Source organism: Schistocerca nitens, chromosome 9 (assembly GCF_023898315.1).
Source record: "Schistocerca nitens isolate TAMUIC-IGC-003100 chromosome 9, iqSchNite1.1, whole genome shotgun sequence".
Lineage (NCBI taxonomy): Eukaryota > Metazoa > Arthropoda > Insecta > Orthoptera > Acrididae > Schistocerca > Schistocerca nitens.
The window spans coordinates 400,255,110-400,279,693 of NC_064622.1; the positions used below are offsets into that span (position 1 = coordinate 400,255,110).

The 24,584-nt window shown below is 42.7% G+C and overlaps 1 protein-coding gene across 1 annotated transcript in view; it reads right to left on the reverse strand.

Annotated features, from left to right (window-relative positions):
• The window catches only part of LOC126204270 (uncharacterized), a 242,123-nt gene that overhangs the window by 15,378 nt on the left and 202,161 nt on the right, over positions 1-24,584 (reverse strand). The window contains exons 5-6 of the mRNA XM_049938659.1: positions 12,867-12,980; positions 263-418 (exon numbers count right to left, since the gene is read on the reverse strand). Coding sequence (XP_049794616.1) covers positions 263-418; positions 12,867-12,980 — 270 coding nt within the window. The remainder of the gene's footprint in view (positions 1-262; positions 419-12,866; positions 12,981-24,584) is intronic.

Here is a 24,584-nt window from a genome sequence, read left to right on the forward strand (position 1 = left end):
GTTTCATGACCTTTGAACTACAATTAATCGGTCGTGTAGCTCCTCAGTTGGCCTCACGGAGCCGAGTGAGTCCATATCAATCCCCCAAAAAGGAAAAATCCATGACTATTATACATTTAATAATAATTTTTATCGTGTATTAAGTTTTGCGTACTTTGTCGAACAAGTATGGTGCAGGGCCTACAGTAAAATTACTGACCTACCTCCTACGCTCGTAACGTTGAGGCGAGAAACGTAACTTTCGTTGTCCACTGATACATACCTGCAGCAGAGTCATCCTGGAAAGCGTGTAGATTCCGCAGATCTTGAGGCTGAGGGTCCTCGAGGTGCTGAGGCAGAGCATGTGCACCAGGCGCCAGCAGCGGACGTCGCCATCCGGCCAGTCACCGCTGAAGGCCGACCGTATTAGACGTTCGCTCTGTAACACAGAGCGTTACGGATATAGCGGCTATGAGTTATGTCCTAATATGTCGGCAGCGAACCTACGATCTAGAACAACAGTTGGACATGCTTTATACTCAGTTAGACAGTTACCAATCAGCTATTTAAGGACAGGGCACGCGTGGAACCATCTCGACCGTCAACTCTACCCCAGTTCCACTACCCATGATACCAGCGACCAGTGACAACCATTAGGGGCAGCTTGCCACGTACAAACTAAGTTGACATTCGGTTCGGTGGATAATCAACCACCGCGCCTTCTGTCAACTTACGAGGGGCGCTCAACAACTAACGAAACCACGTACGTTTTATCCTTGATTCCAATACACTATAATATTCCCCACTCTTTTAACTACAAAACACTATTTTTCAACGTAATCTCCGTTCAATGCGATGGCCTTACGCCACATTACTGGGAGGGCCTGTATGCCGACATGGAACTACTCCTTTGGCCGATGTCTTGCATCAGTTATCTCCCCACCATCCACGCACTGCTTCCCGCGGAGTGTGTCCTTTTTTGGGCCAGACGGAAGCTCTTCATGGTCTTCTGTTGCGTGGCAAGGAACCCAGGGGTCACACACCTTGAGACTGGTGGACAACTGGGTCAACAATACCAATAGTGACGTTCAGTTGAGCAGCGAGGTGTTTCACTGTGATTCGTTGACCACCTCGAATGAGGGTGTCCGCACGTTCCAATATTGCAGCAGTCACAGCCGTGTGCGGCTGGCCAACACGCGGAAGATGAGACAGGATTGAGCGAGCTTTTCCAATGATGACCGACGCCTCACCCAACGAGTCACCGTGTTTTTGTCCTGTGAAAGGTCTCTGTAACCTATGAACATCTGCGATACTCTGGTTTTCCACCAAAAGAAAACTAATGACAGCTCTCTGCTTCGAACGGACCTCCGCTACAGACGCCATTTTGTAGGCTACGTATAGGGCCGCCACCTATCGGAACGTCATGGCTGAAGCGGGAATGTTCCACGGTGTCCCACAACAAATTCCGATTTTTTTTTTCAACCGAAATTTGCCGACACAAAAAGGTGTTGCATTACTTATTGAACGCATCTCGCAGCTTGCACGTATAGTGCAACGGCATCATGACTCTCTTTAGAACCGATTCAATTCGTGCATGCAGACCATATGTGGTACAGTGTCATACCAATAACTGGTCTATTATCCGACATATCCGAAAGAACAGATACCATCTTCATGTAGTTAAGACTAACCGGACATTGATATTCTTCTGCGCTGGATGCACACGCATTGCCCGAACTCTTACGGGACTCGGTAAGATTGTCTACCGCGAGTAATGATTGTAATGGGCAGGGCCACTACGAATGTAGTGTGTGGACATTAACCTGGGAATGTGGGTCTCACGGGGAGCGTGTAAGGAATGAATCCCTGCAGTCGCCCTATACCCTGTGCCCTCGGTGGCTCAGATGGATAGAGTGTCTGTCATGCAAGCAGGAGATATCGGGTTCGAGTCCCGATCGGGGCACACATTTTCAACTGTCCCCGTTGATGTATATCAACGCCTGTCGACAGCTTAGGGTCTTGATTTAATAGTAATTTCAACTGGTCTCTTACTGCTAAATTCTTCGTCAATTTGACTCGGTTTTATTATCACTGAAATAACATCAAATACCTTCGCAGACCGTGAAGTTTCATTTCGTTTCGTCCAACTTTTCTGGGTGCTTCACATTTCTTGTCAGGTAGTGCATTCAAGACTTTGATAGAAGATGAATTCCACACTGGATGTTGACACAGTTTGCACTCAAAACGCGGCCTTGTGGAATATAGGACCATGTCAGTGGTCAGGTGAATAACGTCAAATGTTTTGCGAGGATGTAAATAGGCAAGTTTCAGCACCATGAACTTTCTCGTGAAATGCAGTAAGTCCTGCAGATGATCGACAGTTGGTGCAGGGCACTGACATTGACTACCAGCTTAAATAAATGTAGCTGAACACACACAAGTAGGCGGAAAGGCTCACTGATGTTCGATAAAATTAGTTGTTGTTAAATCAGATGCCAGGCTGAGATTTATTGGAAGAACCTCAAGGAAATGTAATTCATCCATGAAAGAAGTGACCTCAAAAACATTCGGCCGATCTTGGGTAAAGCTCATCAACAAGGACCCACTTTATGTAGGATTCCTAGAGATCTAAAGAAGACCGTAACATTTCGTCACGAGTTCGTTAAATAAACGTGAGAGAGTTGCGGAGATGCACATCAGACTCCAGTGGCAGGCTCTGCAAAAGAGGTGATGTGCGTCACGAGGAGTTTAAAGCTCCAAGAGCACCTTTCCAAGAAGTGTCAGATAGTGTATTAGTTCCTGCCACATATATGTCGCAAAATGACCACGGCGAGAAAAGCAGAAAAATTTAAACAGAGACTGACCGTCTGCCGTTATTCTCACGCGCCATTCATAAATGGCAAAAATTTTCACCTTTCGCCATTACAACGATGTCCTGTGCGACTACAAGTAACGAATCCAAACCCAGCTCTTCCCTTCCTGGCAATGGACTCGCATTCGGGAGGACGACGCGACGGCTGAAATCTGTGTCCGGCCATCCAGATTAATTTTTGCGTGATTTCCATAAATCGCTCCAGGAAATGGCAGGGATGGTTCCTTTGGAAGGGCACCGCCGATTTTTTCCCCATCCTAACAACATCTGAGCTTGTGCTCCGTCTCTAATGGCGTCGAAGTCGAGGGAACGTTAAACCCAATCCTTCTTCCTTCCTTTTTTCGTAAATGGAGTAGGAATGAGGAAATGATTACGGTATCTGAAGTGTCACACATTGTAGGGTGGCTTGTGAAATGTAGTTGTGGATGTTAGAGAGATATTGGAAAACAGCTGTTTCAAGAGTCAAACAGTTGTCAAGAAACACCGAATAGCAATCATTTCAGAATAAATTTTCATGATTTTATCGTGAAGCTGTTTAGTCTCATCAGTTTTATGTCACTCTCTAACTGACGAGGCCATCGGAGGAACTAAGACCGAACATTTTTTTTGGATTTTGGTAGTGACAGGACCAGCATTTTTATTAATAGAATGAAGATATTACTGTTTTCCTATTTTGACCATAGTGTGCAGTATTTAAGATCCTGCTGCTGATACACGTATCCCCTTTATTTGTCTGAATTGCAAATGCTGCTCTCAAGCGTAATCATTTTGTAGTGTAAAAATAAAAATGGACACTGAAGAGAGGTACATAAGAAAGACTCATCTTGCTTTTACCGTGCAGAAGCTGAACTGTACATTCTTACAATGTGCTAGTTCTTTGCAGACAATTTTATTCCTTATCTCTAGTATGGAAGTGCTCGAAGAGCACCTGAGGCTATTTACAAATGGTCTGGTCACCCATTTTATGCAGAAAACTTCGTTTCAGAAAAGCACCAAACACAGGAATCAACCATAACGTGAAGATCATTTCTCTAAAGAAGTTACTGGAAGCATATCTAAGCTTTGAGCTACTATACACAGATGACACTTCAAAGGAAATACAATTATGTTGCAGGAGATGCTACTGTTCTCACACCTGCAAACCTCGTAGCTGACCAATGAATGAGATATTCACTCATCATAAAATAGGCAGCTAATCCAGCACCAACACAGACCCAAAAAAAAAAAAAAAAAAAAAGAAACAGATAAGTCGAGAGAGATAGCAAATAATTCGCAGTTAACACAAAATAAATACAACAATAATAATAACAATGATAGTAACATTTGTTAAGCGACTCACTGCTGGTCACCATTACAACTGCAATAATAATTATGTATAAATTATGTGTTCATCATTTTAAAATATATGTGTTTTATGGTAGAACCCAGTGAAGATATACGATATATAAGATCAAAACTTTCTCAATAAAATTTAAATTGGTATAGTGAGTCTTTATTGCAACATATCCTCATAATGGATGTAACATCGTTTTAATTGCTGTCTGAACGTCTTTTGTGACTGGAACACACTGTAGTAACTTAGTTAAGACTAATTTCTATTACTTTCTCCGTAACACAGGTCACCTTCGCGTTAACACAGATTCTGATCTTTTCCAATACGCTCGGTGTGACTATAAAAGCATTTTGTTGGGTTTTGGACAGGAATTTATGAATGGAACAGAACGTCTTGAAGCTGCGAACTCGATTATTAGAGCTGTTTGTTTGCATTCTACAACTTAAAAACAATTAAAAAACACCCTCCGAATAGGCCTTGAGGGTCCAATGGTACCGACCGGTTGCCGTGTCATCCTCAGTCCTTAGGCGCACCGGATGCGTATATGGAAGGGTATGCGGTCAGCACACCACTCTCCCGCCCGTCGTCAGATTTAGTTACCGATACTTAAAAACAGTAATATGTTGTGTTCTTCAGAACAGACACAAAGTTCTGAATCTGTTACATTGTAGCCGATAGAAATAGATCACTGGGTGGATACTCCATAAAAAAGAACCAATAATTCGACTAAACACATGAAAATTTTCTGGTAAACCTTCCGGGATGTAAGGTCGTGGTCCATGAAACTCTTCAGCTCCCAACGTTTCGTCCAGAGCTGCGCTGGACATCTTGAGAGGGGTGTTTCTCCTCCGGTGAGTCTTGCCGGCAAGAGAGAAACACCCCTCTGAAGATGTCCAGCGCAGCTCTGGACGAAACGTTAGGAGCTGAAGAGTTTCATGGACCACGACCTTACCTCCAGGAAGGTTTACCAGAAGATATGTCATCCGGTCGTGAAAGCCTTCATACTATGACATGAAAATTTGTCTTTAATTAGGTTCATGAGATTTTATATGATTAATACTTAAATTTCACATTTACGGCTTCAGTTAATTCTTAAAAAACTGATTACAAGATTACCCTTATCACTCCATTATTTGAAAATAATTGTCATTTCTGTAGTTTTATGTGCTTAGGGTCATTGTCTGAGGTTGCAAATCAAAGTTTCAGAAAAAGGATTCCTGTAAACATACTTTAGCTCCTGCAGCCAGCAATTATCAATTTTTTCTGGTCGTGTCTTTGATAAAACATCGGAGGAGTAGGGTATAAAAAGCAGAATAGTTAAAAGGACGATAGACGTCACTGTATGTTTGACAAGGATAGCATGGACTGCCTGTGGCCTTCATCCTCCCCATTTTTTGAAAAAAAAAAGTAACAGACATGTAGTTAGTCACATCCAAGCAATCAATTTTATCAAATACGGTTATTTTTTTAAATGCAGTCAATACTTTGCTGAGGAGCTCAGTTCAAAGCTCAGGAATGTTTACCATTACTCGTTGCCGTGCAATTACATAACTTCTGTAAATAGTAGTTATGATGCTGGAGAACTGATACTGACTAAATTTTTTTCTGAAATGCCTGCGAGTGTTCCTGAGAACAATGTGTTTGCAAAATTCCCGATCTTAGAATGAGAACCACTATTTTAAATTTGAAAGGCTCAAGACGGTTTCAAAACCGCTAATTTCATTGATACGTTTGCCTCATCGGTACTCCTGTGGACACTGAAAACACACTTCCTCAAAGAACACATTTTTATAGGCGTTAACCCCAAGACGTGAGCAGCAAACAGGGCACGTTGCTCCAATTTTATAGAGCCTGACATGGCTATTCGTGCTGTGGGTGCTCGGTCGTCCTGGCTTAAGTCCCCTGATACTGTTCATCATCAAGGAGTCAGGCCCATCAGAGACACAGCCCCATTCCTAGCATCTGTGCTGATACAAGGGAGCGCCACGTTTACACCAGTCAACAAAAGACAGCAATCGGTGCAACTCATTCAGTAGTCTAGACACCTCATAACATATAGTTGTTTAATGATGATGGAACAACATTTTAAAAATCGTCTGAGAGTATTGAAGGCTTTGACAATCAACTGATGTCTGTCTTTAAGAAATGGTTGGGCCTAAGACTGGGGCAAATCTTCACCCTGGCTTTTTGAGAGACTCGATGTTATTCGTGATTTAACGAATTTTGAAATACGAGGAAGGAGGCTAAATTTAATTTTTAAGGTGTCTTTTGATCATGTTTTAGACAAAACCCATCATTTTTTTCATAATGCGATAGGTCTAAGCAGGGCTCGATTATCGTTTTCCCTGAATGTGGCTTCATCTACATTTACGTACACCGTCCGGTTAAGAAAGTGAAGCACCCGGAAACATTGTGACTTCCTACTCATACAACTCGTCGGTGGGGATGTGAATGATTAAAGTTGCAATTCTCTGTGACAGGTATAACGGCCGCAAAAGTGCATTAGTGTTTAGTGTTGTTACCAAGCCTGGTAGACATACACGAGGCATGAACAGCGCCAGATGTTGAGTGACCGTCGTGAGGGATCCACAGATGTGTGGACTTGCGTGAGAGAGTGTTATCTGTACCTGCCAGAGTATGAAGAAGGCCTCATTGTGAATTTCCATTTGTCCAGCTGGTCAAATCGTGCAAAATCCAGATTTGTGGGGCATTCACGTGTGACAGTGGGCTGAAGTGGGACTGCATGTGAATGTGAGGGCAAGCATGCTGATCAACTTTTCGATTTACAGCGTATGACCATCGCAAGGGGTGTCGCCATATTGTGCACCAAGCGACTCATAACCCCTTCGCTTCCTGTGTGTGTGCCATCTGAGAACAACTAATGGATACCCTGCCATATTTGTCTTCCGCACCACTCGACAGAGACTAGCAGTAGCCAGACTAGGGACTTGCCGTCTGAAGCTGCACTACAACACAACGGTTGTCACCAAGAAGCAGTGAGGGCTGATGAACGTTGTGGCATTGGGTTCAGGTATTAATCGTGGCTCTTCACTAACCACAATGACCATCGTAAACGATTAGGTGGTGCTCTTGGAAGAGGTTCTACACGACTGGCCATTAAAATTGCTATACCAAGAAGAAATGCAGATGATAAACGGGTATTCATTGGACGAATATATTATACTAGAACTGACATGTGATTACATTTTCACGCAATTTGGGTGCATAAATCCTGAGAAATCAGTACCCAGAACAACCACCTCTGGCCGTAATAACGGCCTTGATACGCCTGGGCATTGAGTCAAACAGAGCTTGGATGGCGTGTACAGGTATAGCTGCCAATGCCATGCAGTTTCAACACAATACCACAGTTCATCAAGAGTAGTGACTGCTGTATTATGACGATCCAGTTTCTCGGCCACCATTGACCAGACGTTTTCATTTGGTGAGAGATCTGGAGAATGTGCTGGCCAGGGCAGCGGTCGAACATTTTCTGTATCGAGAAAGGCCCGTACAGGACCTGCAACATGCGGTCGTGCATTGTTGTTGTTGTTGTTGTTGTGGTCTTCAGTCATGTGACTGGTTTGATGCAGCTCTCCATGCTACCCTATCCTGGGCAAGCTTCTTCATCTCCCAGTACTTATTGCAAACTACGTCCTTCTGAATCTGCTTAGTGTATTCATCTCTTCGTCTCCCTCTACGATTTTTACCCTCCACGCTGCCCACCAATGCTAAATTTGTGATCCATTGATGCCTCAGAACATGTCCTACCAACCGATCCCTTCTTCTTGTCAAGCTGTGCCACAAATTCCTCTTCTCCCCAATTCTATTCAATACCTCCTCATTAGTTATGTGATCTACCCATCCATTCTTCAGCATTCTTCTGTAGCACCACATTTCGAAAGCTTCTATTCTCTTCTTCTCTAAACTATTTATCGTCCATGTTTTACTTCCATAAGAATACTTTCAGAAACGACTTCCTGACACTTAAATCAAAACTCGATGTTAACAAATTTCTCTTCTTCAGAAACGCTTTCCTTGGCATTGCCAGTCTACATTTTATATCTTCCCTACTTCGACCATCATGAGTTATTTTGCTCCCCAAATAGCAAAACTCCTTTACTACTTTAAGTGTCTCATTTCCTAATCTAATTCCCTCAGCATCACCCGACTTAATTCGGCTACATTCCATTATCCTCGTTTTGCTTTTGTTAATGTTCATCTTATATTCTCCTTTCAAGACACTCTCCATTCCGGTCAACTGCTCTTCCAGGTCCTTTGCTGTCTCTGACAGAATTACAATGTCATCGGCGAACCTCAAAGTTTTTATTTCTTCTCCATGGACTTTAATACCTACTCCGAATTTTTCTTTTGTTTCCTTTACTGCTTGCTCAATATACAGATTGAATAACATCGGGGAGAGGCTACAACCCTGTCTCACTCCTTCCCCAACCACTGCTTCCCTTTCATGCCCCTCGACTCTTATAACTGCCATCTGGTTTCTGTACAAATTGTAAATAGCCTTTCGCTCCCTGTATTTTACCCCTGCCACCTTCAGAATTTGAAAGAGAGTATTCCAGTTAACGTTGTCAAAAGCTTTCTCTAAGTCTATAAATGCTAGAAACGTAGGTTTGCCTTTTCTTAATCTTTCTTCTAAGATAAGTCGTAAGGTTAGTATTGCCTCACGTGTTCCAACATTTCTACGGAATCCAAACTGATCTTCCCCGAGGTCCGCTTCTACCAGTTTTTCCATTCGTCTGTAAAGAATTCGCGTTAGTATTTTGCAGCTGTGACTTATTAAACTGATAGTTCGGTAATTTTCACATCTGTCAACACCTGCTTGGGATTGGAATTATTATATTCTTCTTGAAGTCGAGGGTATTTCGCCTGTCTCATACATCTTGCTCACCAGATAGTAGAGTTTTGTCATGACTGGCTCTCCCAATGCCGTCAGTAGTTCTAATGGCACCACGCTAGAGGTGACACATGAGGATGCCGGATGTCCCTGCTGAAATGTAGGGTTTCGCAGGGATCGAATTAAGGGTAGAGCCACGGGTCGTAACACATCTGAAATGTAACGTCCACTGTTCAAAGTGCCGTCAGTGCGAACAAGAGGTGACCGAGACGTGTAATCAATGGCACCCCATACCATCACGCTGGGTGATACGCCAGTATGGCGATGACGAATACACTCTTCCAATGTGCGTTCACCGCGATGTCGCCAAACACGGTTGCGACCGTCATGATGTTGTAAACAGAACCTGGATTCATCTGAAAAAAATGACGTATTGCCATTCGTGCACCCAGGTTCGTCGTTGAGTATACCATCACAGGAGCTCCTGTCTGTGATGCAGCGTCAAGGGTAACCGCATCCATGCTCTCCGAGCTGATAGTCCATGCTGCTGAAAAACGTCGAGGAACTGTTCGTACAGATGGTTGTTGTCTTGCAAACGTCCCCATCTGTTGACTCAGGGATCGGGACGTGGCTGCACGATCCGTTACAGCCGCGCGGATAAGATGCCTGTCATCTCGACTGCCAGTGATTCGAGGCCGTTGGGATCCAGCACGGCGTTCCGTATTACCCTCATGAACCCACTGATTCCATATTTTGCTAACAGTCATTGGATCTCGATCAATGCAAGCAGCAATGTCACGATACGATGAACCGCAATCGCGATAGGCTACAATCCGACCTTTATCAAAGTCGGAAACGTGATGGTGCGCATTCCTCCTCGTTACAACGTTTCACCAGGCAACGCCGGTCAACTGCTGTTTGTGTATGAGAAATCGATTGGAAACTTTCCTCATGTCAGCACATTGTTAGTGTCGCCACCGGCGCCACCCTTGTGTGAATGCTCTGAAAAGCTAATCATTTGCATATCACAGCATCTTCTTCTTGTCGGTTAAATTTCGCGTCTGTAGCGCGTCGTCTTCGTGATGTAGCAACTTTAATGGCCAGTAGTGTATTTTTCTAATATTTTTGAGAGTAATAGCGACGTGACTCCTTGAGTCTTGATGCGGGGAACCATCAAGTGTGACTTCTGGTTACAGGTGTTAATGATTGAGAGAACTCTACAGGTAAAACTGTTCGTCAGGGGCATCCGGCATGCTCATGTGTCACCTCTAGCGTGGTTCCACTTTTCAACACGACTGAGCAGTGCTCCTGCTCGCATTGGTGCTGTTGTAGGCTTCCGCTCTCTGTTGGAGGCCAGACAGTATCGTTTAGTTGACACGGTTGCTGTCGTTTGTCTTCTTCTTTTGTTGACTGGCGCCACTTGGTTTCGCAAGCGTTGCCTGTCAGCTAGTGGCAGCAGCGGCGTTATCGATATGTAGTAACTGTGGCCCTATCTTTGGGCTGACATCGTTGTACTTCCGGATCGTGTGAGTGAGCAGTTCGGCTGGAGACGCAGGAGGAGCCAGGTCTGCGCAGAGCGATAACACGCCAGGACTGCTTGCGGCGCGCATGGACTGCCAGATCGAAGGGCTGTGGTCACGAGGGGGTACGATCTCGTCGAAACCGGATCCTGCAATTTAAGTGCGTTTCAACTTGAGTAGAGGAACCTCCACTATTCTGAAATCTCACGAGTCTCCAGTGACTTGGGTTCGTGTTGCTGCTCTTAGTGTCGCCAAGGCGAAGAGCAGCGAGTGGAGTGCTTGGGGAAGGCGGATCTGATTAGCTTTCCTGGGCTTCTAATTACTATTTACTATCTTCAGCTTGTTACTATTGTTAAGTTCAACCAGCGATATTTTCCTGCCTGGGGGCCACTGACGCCCCACTTACCTGCCCTGAGGGGTTAGTGTATGTAACGGCAGTGTACGTTTCCTCACCTTGCCGCTGCTGTCCGGTGAGGCGTGTAAGTATGACAGCCTTCTTGATTGTAGATTGGTTGGCGATACTTCTACTATGGTGGTAGTGGTCCTTTCTTGTTCCGGGCGCTCTAAGCACAGTAATCGGCAGGCAGAGTCCAGACCGCCGGTTCCGGCTTTCGCGTATTTTTACATCTTTCCATGTGGTTTAGCGGACGTCAGGTAGCCTCACCAAGATTATCATTAGTCATTCGTTAAACTGCCACTAGTCTGAGTTACCATCTTGTGATGTGAATGCAACTCTTGGCTGCATTTCTCATCGCTCGCGAAACTGTTTTTGGCCTGACCTACTCAGAGGTCGATTACTGGAGCACCGTCTGTGATTGGCCCTTGCGTTTTATTATTGTGTTATTGTTTTATTACTGTGTGATTCTTTTATTATTGTGTTATTATTGTATTATTGTATTACCAAGTTACCATCATTTATCTCACCTGTTTGGTGATCAGTTGCCTGTCTTTTAAATTAACTTTTGCTGTACTATTGCTGTATGATAGTACGTCTGTTAAATTTCTTTTAATAATTGCCATTCATGGCGTTAAAGGCCTTCATCCGTGACTGTGGTTACCTGCCTTAAAATTCTAATTGCGACCACATTGCCTTGTTTTCAAAACATTATTTGCTGTGTCTGTATTTTATGTATATTACATTTTTTTATAATTGCCACTCTTGGCGTTAAAGGCTTTCAGCCGTGACTGTGGTTACTTGCCTTAAAATTCTAATTGTGGCCACGTTGCCTTGTTTTCAAAATATTATTTGCTGTGTCTGTATTTTATGCTCATTTGGTAAATTTTAATTTACTATTGATTAGACAGTTGTTTCTTCCCTGTTATTAACGTGTGATATTTTTATGTATTGCTGAGTCTGGAATTATTGTCTTAAAATAAATGTGAGAAATTGCAAAAGCAAACCAATAGTAACTGTGAGCAAGAGCCCCATATCTGTCCTCAAGCCAACGTGTGTGGGAAGAGCTCGGACGCTAACTGTATCCTATCCAAGATCTCAAGGACCATTTACAAGAGTTGTGAGCAAGCTTGCTTCAGGAGACGATACAACGGTTTTCTGTCACCCTTCTCAACTGGATAACTGAATCAGTGCAGAGGCCAGAGAGGTTGAAAAAGTGAGCTTCTACGACCATGTTCTTTGTAAATTTGACTCGCTAGTATCGTCACCGAAATAACACCCCATTCCCTTTCAATCCATGAAGTTTCATTTAGTTTCCTCTTCATCATGCGGATGCTTCACTTTCTTTTGTCAGGCGGTGTATATATACCATGAGAGAGGGAACATCAAACCAAGGTTATCGAGTTTTTGCTCTATTCCGATCGCATATTGGTCGAGGGAAATGACTGTCTACATGCTTTTGTATGTGCCCTAATATCTTCCACTTCATTCTCATTAGCTAAACGACGTTGGCAGCATGATAGCCGCATAGCCTTCTTTGCGTACATGTAGGCTAAATTTACCATCACGGCTTCGCAAGAACTACCTCCGATATCTCCTTTCGACTCACACAAGAGAGCCCAGAGCTACGCCTGGGTGCACGTGATTTCTCTGTAACCACATTCACTTACTTCTAGTGCTCTAATCCAACCGCACTCCGACTTTCAATACACTCTGATCGCTTTCCCTATGTCTCATAGTTTTTACTAGTGCTATGAAGAACATTTCTTTAGAGTCAAGATGGGCCTGCACGAGGCTCCAGACTTTCTTAAGACAAGGTAGAGCGACGGCGTTGACTCCGTATTCCTTTGGAAGCTACATCTCTCCCATATCTTCATTGTTAGATGCTGGTGGTCGGGGTGAGGGTCACTGACCTGATTGATGATCCTTTGGCCGAGGAGGCAGAAGAGTGCGACCTGGTATGCATAGAGTGATGAACCCATCAGCATCTTGAGAGTTTGCGCTATATCCCCGTCCTTCTGCAACAGCTAAAGTAATATTTACTTACAAATTTTTCGCAGTGTGAAAATGACTTTAACAAAATACAACAACATGGCCGTCACCAAACGACGGAAATGTCAAAATAGATAGAAATCTGTTTGATAGAGTGTTACTTTTTTATTAGTTAAAACTTTTATGCTTTTTAACCCCACTCATCCCATTTTATTGTAATATGACAGTTTTTTATATCAGTCAAAAGTATTATCAATAGTATTTCACTATCACTTAGACAAAGCTTTTGGCAATGTTGACTGGAATGTCCTCTTTGAAATTCTGAAGATAACAGGGATAAAATACAGGGAGCGGAAGGCTGTTTACAACTTGTACAGAAAGCAGACGGCAGTTATAAGAGTGGAGGACCACGAAAGGCAAACAGTGGTTGAGAAGTGAGTGAGACAGCGTTGTAGCCCATCCTCGACGTTATTCAATAAGCAGATTGAGCAAGCTGGAAACGAAACTAAAGAAAAATTTGGAGTTCGGTTTAAAGTTCGGGGTGAACAAACGAAAACTTTAAAGATCACCGACGACATTATGATTCTGTGAGAGACAGCAAAGAACTTGAGGAGCGGCTGCACGGAATGAGACACTTAAATTAGAAGATGCATTTTGCTATTAAGGCAGGTGGCCGAATTAGAAATGACTTAAAATGTAGACAGGCAACGGCATGAAACGCGTTTTTGAAGAAGCGAAATTTGTCAACATCGAACATATATTGTACGTTAGAATGTCTTTTCGAATGGCATTTGCATGGAGTGTTGCCAAGTGTGGAAGTGAAACATGGACGATTAACAGTTTAGACACTATGTAGGATACACTAAATAGATACTAAACAGGAGAGAAAAGAACTTTGTGGACAACTTGACTAAAGAAAGGGATCAGTTGATAGGACGCATTCTGAGACATCAAGGGATCGCCAATTTAGTATTAGAGGGAAGAGTTGGGGGAGGTATAAATTGTAGATGGAGGCCAAAGGATGAGCACAGTAAGCGTATTTAGAAGGATTCTGTTAGAGTAGTTATTCGGAGATGCATCAAACCAGTCTTCGAACTGAAGACCACAACAACAACAATAACAACAATATGTGAAGTTAAGAGCAAATGTCATGTCACATAATTGGAGAAAGTCGGTATTGCGTCCGTCTGTAGAAAGGGTAATAGATGGGGTTGCAATAATTATCATAGAATAAGCGTAATGTTTCTCTTGCACTTCTAAACGATCAGATTCCAGAGCAGTAGGTGTAGAAGTGAGTACCCGAATAGTAAAAGAAAAACTGATTTAAGTTTGGGATCTCATGTGTGACAGAAATATAGTAGAGAAAATAATTGCCAGCGCAATAGGTCTACGTACTCACCCGCAAGCTATAGCACTTTACCAAAAAATGCTTCACGGTCGATTATGCGGTACAATTGCTCCACAAACACCTTCATAACAGCTGTGATACGAAATTCGACGGGCTACGCGAGAAAACCTTTCAAGCGAACGATTAATGGGAGAATCTAGAATACCTGTGAAGCGCATGATAGAGCATGGTAGAGGATACGTCCCACTGTACCAGTTATTACGGTTTTTTCCTGTTCCATTCTTGTAAGGAGAGCGGGAAGAATGATTGTTTACTATTTTGTGCTCACGACCCCTATATAGGGGATGTACTATGTCCTTAGAGTCATCGTCTTATGCCGGTTCTTGAAACTCTGTAAGCTCTCTCCGGATAGTTTTCGTCTGTCTCCAAGGGTTTGCCATCTCACGAATCAAACAAACCTATGACCATTTGTGCTGTCTGTATAAGTTCAGCATCCTCTGTTAGTCCTATTTGGTACTGGTCCCACACAATGGAGCAATATTGTAGGACAGGTTGCAGGAGTGATTTGTGACCATTCTCCTTTATACACCCACCGAATTTCCCTAGTATTCTACCAACAAACCTATGCCTGCTACCTGCTTTACCCACGACTGAGCATACGTGATCGTTCCATTTCATCCCTATTAAGTGTTACACACAGGAATTTACGTGAGTTTACGGATTACGCCTGTAGCTCAGTGATAGTATATTATTTGGATACAATGTTTTTTTTTTCTTTTCTGAAGAGCACAATTTTACATTCCTGAACATATATAGCAAGTTGCCAGGCTTTGTACCGCTTTGAAGTCTTGTCGTGGTGTGACTGAGTATTGGTGCAGCTTCTTTCAGACTGTACATTATAGATACTGCATCATTTGCGTAAAGTCTGACGTTACTATTAATATTGTCCCAAGTCATTATATACAACATGAACAGCAAGGAACCCAAAGCATTTCCATGGGGTACTCACGAAGATTTCTTTACGTCTGTCAACAATTCTCCATTTAAGATAATTTGCTGAGTCCTCTTTATCAAGATATCATCAATATAGGAAAAATTTCGCCTGATAGTCGTACGATCGTACTTCTGGTAATAAGCATAGATGAGGTGCTGATTCGAATGCTTTTCGGAAATCGAGGAATGCTGCCTGACGGCCTTGATCAGTGACTTTCAGGATGTTACGTGAGAAAAGTCTCATCTGTGTTCTGTTTTCGAAATCCATTCTTGTTGGCATGGAGGAGGTAGTTCTGTCCGATATACCTCATTATATTTGAGCTCATAACATGTTCTAAGATTCTACAACACATGGATAGCAAGGATACTGGGCGGTAGTTTTGTCATCGCTTCTGATATACTTCTTGTAGACCGGTTTAACCTGTGGTTTGTTCCAACTACTGGGCACGTATTTTTGTTCGAGAGATCTACGACATACTATAGTTAACAGAGAGGCTACCTCAGCCCCAAATTCATTATAGAATCGGATAGAGATTCCATCGGGTCCTGCGACTTTGGTCAGTTTTAAGTACGAGGGGAAGTCAAAGGGATTTTGAGAATAGGAATATTTATCCTCATGATAGAAAACTGAAACATACATTATTTTTGGACATAACCTTCATGAACGTCAACACAATTCGTCCAATATTTCACAGGTTTTTTGATTCCGTCGGAAAAAAGTTTTTGATGTACCCGCAACCAATTTTGCACCTCATCAGTGACTTCTACATAGGATGCAAATCTTCTTCTCCTGACGGCTTCTTAAATGGTTCAAACATACGGAAATTCGTTACAGCCAATTCTGGACTGTATGGCGGGTGTTCCAGCAATTCAAGTCCCAACTCCTTTATTGTTTCGGTCGCCCGATTGGCAGAATGTGGCCGAGCGTTATCTTGCTGCAGGATGACACCTTTACACAGTTTTACGCGACATTTGTATCTGATTGCAGGTTTCAGTTTAGTTCGCAACATATCACAATAGTTCTCACTGCTCACAGTTTTGCCTATTGAGGTGAAACGAACGGCTACCACACCTATGTCCCAGAATAGTGTTATCATAATCTTATCAGCTGATGACTGGCGTTTAAATTTCTCAGCTTTGGCCATGATAGCTGTTTCCAAAACATGCTCCCAGCAATAGCTTCCGGTACGTGATGCTGCAACCACGTTTCGTCTACAGTAACGATTTCATGTGAACATCCATCACCCCCGCGGTGATAACGGGCTAAATGTTTACGAGAGATGTCCATCCTTTGCGCCTTATACTGCACTGACCGAAAATTTAGTCTCTCGTGTAAGATGGATTACGCTGAACCATGACCGATACGTAAAATATTGGCAATTTCGTCAGCTGCGATTCGTCTGTTTTCCATCACCACACCCTCAACGACTTCTAAATTGTCTAACCGTCCGCTGTGGACGAGCGGTTCCAGGCGCTTCAGTCCGGAACCACGCAGCTGCTACGGTCGCAGGTTCGAATCCTGCCTTGGGCATGTATGTGTGTGATATCCTTAGGTTAGTTAGGTTTAAGTAGTTCTAAGTTTAGGGGACAGATGTTAAGTCCCATAGTGATTACAGCCATTTGAACCATTCTAAATTGTCCCCAATTTTTGACATCTTTCCTCGTCAAATAGACAAGTTCTTCCCTGTTTTAAGCGCTCTATCTATTCGTAGATGTTGCTTCGGGATAAACAGCTGACACCATAATGAGCTTGCATCCGGCTAATAATTTCCGCACATTTAACTCCTTCCGCAAACAACAAGGGAATCAGTGCTCTCCTTTCCTCCTTGGTGCAGGTCGACTGTGGAGCTGACATGTTTCATGATCTGCTACAATACAACGACTAACACAGGAATAGAGTAACACGTTGCATAGAACTGTTGCAGACGACTGTACTTTAGCCCTGAATACTAGCCGTGTTAGCAAGCTCTAAGGCGAGAAATTGTAAAAGTTCCTTTCCTTTTTGGATTCCCCTCTTATTTCAACTGTTACTCAGCGCCGCTGACATTAATATCTGTTTTAGTCATGTTTTCACTGACAAGAAAAGTAAATACTCCTGCGTTTTCTTTTATAGAGGAACATTCGGAAACAGAGATAAGCGTTTCTGCTTTTGTTTTGTCGCTCTCCGTTTGAGTTCCTGTGTTTTCCTGTTGTCCAAGAGTGACTGTACACTAACTTTGGTGCCTCTAACAGCCTTTCTATCAGATCAGAATTTCTTTGGGCTTTGTGAAAGATTTTTGGAAAATAATCTTCTACATAGTCACTGAAGACTTCAGGCATTGCGTTCTTGACTGTCAAATGCGTTTCAGTCAGCATCTCTCTATCTATAGCCATTTGCTTCGCTTTTATACCTAACATACAGAAACATCTGTTTCTTTAGAAGTTTCTTTACAGTTACTGTATACTATGGAGAAGCTCTCCCATCATGAACTGTTCTGGGTATATATATGAACTGTTCTGAGGACATATCCACCCAGTGCATGGTCAACAATCCTTTTATAATTGAGTCATAGTTCCTTTACGTGCTTCTGTCCTAAGCCAAAAGTTTCAAGTTCCCTGTTGTGATACGACACTAGCGATTCTTTGTCCAGTTTACTGAACATACACTCCTGGAAATGGAAAAAAAGAACACATTGACACCGGTGTGTCAGAACCACCATACTTGCTCCGGACACTGTGAGAGGGCTGTACAAGCAATGATCACACGCACGGCACAGCGGACACACCAGGACCCGCGGTGTTGGCCGTCGAATGACGCTAGCTGCGCAGCATTTGTGCACCGCCGCCGTCAGTGTCAGCCAGTTTGCCGTGGCATACGGAGCTCCATCGCAGTCTTTAACACTGGTAGCATGCCGCGACAGCGTGGACGTGAACCGTATGTGCAGTTGACGGACTTTGAGCTAGGGCATATAGTGGGCATGCGGGAGGCCGGGTGGACGTACCGCCGAATTGCTCAACACGTGGGGCATGAGGTCTCCACAGTACATCGATGTTGTCGCCAGTGGTCGGCGGAAGGTGCACGTGCCCGTCGACCTGGGACCGGACCGCAGCGACGCACGGATGCACGCCAAGACCGTAGGATCCTACGCAGTGCCGTAGGGGACCGCACCGCCACTTCCCAGCAAATTAGGGACACTGTTGCTCCTGGGGTATCGGCGAGGACCATTCGCAACCGTCTCCATGAAGCTGGGCTACGGTCCCGCACACCGTTAGGCCGTCTTCCGCTCACGCCCTAACATCGTGCAGCCCGCCTCCAGTGGTGTCGCGACAGGCGTGAATGGAGGGACGAATGGAGACGTGTCGTCTTCAGCGATGAGAGTCGCTTCTGCCTTGGTGCCAATGATGGTCGTATGCGTGTTTGGCGCCGTGCAGGTGAGCGCCACAATCAGGTCTGCATACGACCGAGGCACACAGGGCCAACACCCGGCATCATGGTGTGGGGAGCGATCTCCTACACTGGCCGTACACCACTGGTGATCGTCGAGGGGACACTGAATAGTGCACGGTACATCCAAACCGTCATCGAACCCATCATTCTACCATTCCTAGACCGGCAAGGGAACTTGCTGTTCCAACAGGACAATGCACGTCCGCATGTATCCCGTGCCACCCAACGTGCTCTAGAAGGTTTAAGTCAACTACCCTGGCCAGCAAGATCTCCGGATCTGTCCCCCATTGAGCACGTTTGGGACTGGATGAAGCGTCGTCTCACGCGGTCTGCACGTCCAGCACGAACGCTGGTCCAACTGAGGCGCCAGGTGGAAATGGCATGGCAAGCCGTTCCACAGGACTACATCCAGCATCTCTACGATCGTCTCCATGGGAGAATAGCAGCCTGCATTGCTGCGAAAGGTGGATATACACTGTACTAGTGCCGACATTGTGCATGCTCTGTTGCCTGTGTCTATGTGCCTGTGGTTCTGTCAGTGTGATCATGTGATGTATCTGACCCCAGGAATGTGTCAATAAAGTTTCCCCTTCCTGGGACAATGAATTCACGGTGTTCTTATTTCAATTTCCAGGAGTGTATAAATCTTTCTACTTGTTTTAGTTGCCCTTTGTACTTTGGTATTGGTTATTGCTGTAACTGCCTCATAGGCATTGATACCAATTTCGATGTGGATTTTCTCAAAGTCACGTCCAATTGCTGCCATTAGATCTAACACATTTCCATCATGAGTGGTGTTCCTATCTGTTCTAGATAGTTTTCAGAGAAGGCATCTAGTAGTGTCGTGTCAAGCCTGCCACTAACGAAACTATAACCATCCCAATTGATTGTTGGATGACTGAAGTCTCCTCCAGAGCTTACAGTATGGTTAGGAAAATTATGTGCAAGCGAAAAGAGGTTTTCTCTTACGTTTTCGGTACATTCTGAGGTGAGTCTGGTGATCGATGGAAGAATACTGTTATAATTTTATGCCCACACTTGATGATGAGTCTTGCCCAAACATTCTCAAATGCTGCTTCGATTTCTATTTCGGTATTTTTGGTGGGCTGTCGGAATATACAATGAAAATTATTTTGGGAAACAATAAAAGTATGAAGAAGGCAAATAGTTAATTTATCCGATAAGAAGTGTGGTGGAACAAATATTTAAACAAAAACAGAAAATTGTACAAGAAGTCGATTGTTAAAAAATGTCTGTACCGTTCAGGGGACGAACCACAATCAAGAAAACAGAGATTTGTGATGTTTGTTGAGAAGACTTGTGTGATGCTGCTCGCCACGCTAATTTACCGTGTAAAAGTTTCTTCGTTTCTGATTCACTGCTGTAATCTACATCCAAGTGAACTTGCCTTGATCTACCCCTACAATTCTCGCGCCCCGCACTACCAAGTGGACAATTTATTGTTGCCTCAGGATGGGCCCTATCAATCAAGTTCTTCTTTTAGTCAAATTCTGTTTCCTTTTTCCTCACTTAGATTAAATTCTAGTTATACGCATCGAATCTTCAAATTTCTTCACAATTCTGCATTTTATGTCCTTTCTGCTTCGTCCATCACATTTATTTTGCTGTCCAAAGAGAAAAACTCATCAGCTTCATTTGGTGTCTTGTTTTCTACTCTGAGTACATCGTCACCATTTAATATAATTCTACTACATTCTATTAAATTTATTTTACTTTCATTGCGGTTCATCTCATACTATTTTGTTATTTCCCTCTCCGTTAAACAGCGCTTTTGAGCCTTTTGCTGTTTCTGGTAGAACTACTGTATCATCGACAATCCTCGACGTTTTTATTTCGTCTCCCTGAAGTTTTATTTTCTTGATTTCCTTTATTGATTGTTCAAGGTACAGATTGAATAACATCGAGGATGGGCTACAACCCTGTATCACTCCCTTCTCAACCACTGTTTCCCTTTCGTGTCCTTCGACATTTATAACTGCAGTCTGGTTTCTGTACTCACCTAAATCTGCATCTACGTCTATATTCCGCAAGGGCTCTTAGTGTGCCACTATCACTTGCTCCCTTTCCTGTTTCAGTAGCGAAGAGTTCGTGGGAAGAACGGTCGTCGGTAAGCCTCCACGTGGTCTCGAATCTCTCTAATTTTATCTTCAGTGTCTTTTTGCACGATATACTTAGCGGAAGTAATATATTTGTTGAATCTTCTAGGAACGTACGCTCTCGGAAGTTAACAAACCACACTGTGATGTAGAAGGCTCTTGCACCGTTTGATAGTGGAGTTCGTTGATCATGTCGGTAACACTTTGGTACGTCTACAATGAACATGTAGTACGTCGTAAATAACTTTCCGCTCCTTGTATTTTATCTCTGCTGCCTTCAAAATTTCAAAACGTGTATTCAGCTCTATATCGTCAACTTGTTTCGCTAAATCTAGAAACGGTTAAAACCGGATATAAACTAATAAAACAGGAACTTGTAGAATTATGCAAAATTGCCGCAGAGGAAGACAGTTCCTTAAAACTAGAACAGAGCTGTGACTGTTTTGCCTCGCAGGAGAGGTGACAGGTATAATTAATTATTTCACTCCGCAAAGATAAAATTGTATATTACTACTTACATATTTCTACAGCCATCGTTGCTGCTATTTTGGATGTTCATTTTGCGAAATAAGGGAGGCACGAATCGTCTCCTATCTTCTGTCTGTATTTTACACCATTTCACAGTGCAAGCATCTCTTGCATTTGTTTGTAAGGACTTTAATAATAATAACCGGAAATTCAGATTTAGTCAGAGTTGTATTTATCAATAAGTTAAACACAACAATAATGATATACAAATTTTGCTGCACATTAGTACCAGTTACGTTGGGAAGGATCAGTTTGATGACGGGTAGATTCACGTATCATCTGCGTGTCAACACGTACAAATTTGCCCGGTAGGGAAAAGGTCGAAGCTTCAAGTCTAAATTTGTTCAGCGAAGTCCAATTTACGACTTTTAATGTGATATAAAACATCCATACAAATATTGTACGCAGCCATCAGACTCATCTGTTCGCCAAAAGCGATGTGGATCCAGACGACCATCCACGCAGGTAACCCAATTAATCTACGCAGACCATCCGAAGCAAAATGGTATTACCATTTTTAATTACACTTTTCATACTTCTTCCTGCAGTAGTCACTGTGACGCGGCCCGACTTCCGAACAATCAGACTTCGGAAGAACGCAACATCACCATTCAGTCTAAATTCTATGTTACTTTCAAAACATACTGCCAAGCGTTACACTGGCAAAACACAAAAAATATTGGTGTACCGATCTCCACTCCTTTATGAAGACGACAGTCATCAAAATTGACAGCAACCGCTCAGGATCAACATTAGCTTTTAATCAAGTAAAGGGACAAGCTGACTTTGGAAGTAATATAGACCAATTAATAAATTGCAAAGTGTGAAAGGAACCATTATGGCTTGAGGTAACAAGTATGAGATTCACAGACTTTACGAAGGTTGTGCGAACAATTTCTGTCAAATCTATACTAAGAGCCTAACAGAAACAAAGCACTGATTCAACCTACTTTGGTAAACTGAAGTTCAAATACGTGAACGCTATAGCTTGAATTAATATTTCAGGAGGAGAGGGAAAAATTCAGAAACTGGTGATGGGTCACGAAGGAGATTCTATCAATCTAAAACTATTATCATCATTCGTGGAAGTAATTTTCAGGTCCTTAAACCGATAAAATATCAATATATTTCATCGAACGTATTTGAACCATTTTCATTTTCCGTTGACATTTTACCTTCGCAGCAAATGGAGCTAAAAACAAGAGGAAGAAGTTAACAAAGCAAGCTTGTGAGTAGTTGGGAAACCGGGGCAGGTTTGTCACAACTTACGATTTACAATTTTAGAAGAGAAAGTACTTGCAGTTTCCAGTTCTATCATTAGTGTATCTCATAACATGTATCCTTGGTTAAATTGAACAGATTTGAAGCGATACTAGCATTCCGCTTTTCAGAAAAGAAAATTCTGTCGGAATAAATTTTTGTGACAATCTGTCCTGACTCTGAGTTGTTGGCCACAGATATTGGGGTTGTTATACATTATTTGTTTAGGTGAGGAAAAAGGAATTATTTGTTCAAAAAGAGCAGAAAATTTATTTTAAAAAGTAAAAAAATTAAATCATTTTACTGATGAAACTTTAATAAACATGTATGTCCCGTTCAGACACTAAAATAATAATTTAAGTAAATATTCAAGACAAGTTCCGCATTAGCCTAATCACTTTCGAGCGCCATTTCACAATTTTCATATGCATTAAAGTAATTTGGCCTTACGATTCATTCATTATTCGTGAGATTGCTTTTGACATTCTATGCACTGGACCCAATTTTCCATGGCTTTACTGTTACCACCCACTCTATCGGAGCTCTGCACCGACGTACGGCCCGTTTCGTCCATGTATGAAATTTCCTGAGGTAGAACATTACGTCTTACGAGAACTGTTGTCAACCAACTGAAAAAATATTCCAAATTTGTTCAGTTTATGCTAGAAGCTCGCTCTAAATTGCTTACGCCTGATTTTCGTAATGAGAGTGTTGAATGTCTCTTAACAATCAGCGAATCAACTATCTGCAACACACCCATTACCCTACCAAGATTTACGATATTTAACAGAATATCTCATGAGAAGATCATAAGCCAAATTTGATTTCTTTTGGCTTTGGACTGCAATAAACATCGGTTTCTTGAAGATAATATTGCTTAAATTCCTTCCCCTCGTCATCAGAAAAAAAACTTTTCTATTTGGAAAACAATCGGTGGTGGAAGGATGCAAAGCTATCTTCACATCATTAATGGCGACAGTGTCTGTGTTGAGGCAGCAACTGCATTTATTACAATGCAGTTTCCTCCAGACATGCAGACACAGTCGCCGTTTACTATATAATCACGCCTAGCGGGGCTAAAATGTCTATACAAAATAATAACAATGGTCTTCCTATGCTTAATTTCACGAATGTGAGAGCATTTGAATTGTGACGGCGTGATGTAAGGAGGTTGGACCGGCACTGGGGGCGTGCTCGGATAACCGAAGTGATTAAGGCGACTGCTCACAATAAGCACGAAATCGGGGTTCGAGTACCGATACGACACAAATTTTCGTTTGTCGCGAGTGGTTGCTGCTAATGTGTATGCACAATATGTGAATTCATTTCATATCTTTTCGGCGCCAATTTCACATTGGGGAATTTTCTTACAATATATTGTTAAAGTTCAGTAATTTATTTGATAATCAGCTGCAGCTTTACGAACTGATAATCCCTCTTTTTTTGCCTCCTTAGTGCTACATGCTTGATGTGTGGTACAACCTGTAGTCGATTTCTCATTTTTATAATTTTACAATGCTTTTACGTGGAACAAGCGAAAAACTACTAAAGAACATGCTGTGATAGATTGTCACATGTGGCAACCATTCCCCGCAATTTTTTGTGACAAACAAATCTCTAACAGACATTTCTAACAAAAACCGAGTTAGAAAAACAAACCGTGATCCAAATCCCAATGCTGAAGAAGATTAACATTGTGAAATTGTTACTAAATAATAGAAATTAGTTAGTATAGATACTTAACTGAGTACAGAGTGAATAATGAGAGTTAATTACATCAATAAACGAATACTTTAAGCCGAAAAAGAAACACAAATACACCAATAACATTCAGAATATTATGATCGTATTGCGATTTTAGTCTATATCGCTACGAAGCAGCAGCAACTGAGATCTGAGACTTGTGACAGCCAACAAGTGTGACAAAGCGCACACTCCGCTGCAGAGTGAAAATCTCATTCTGGAA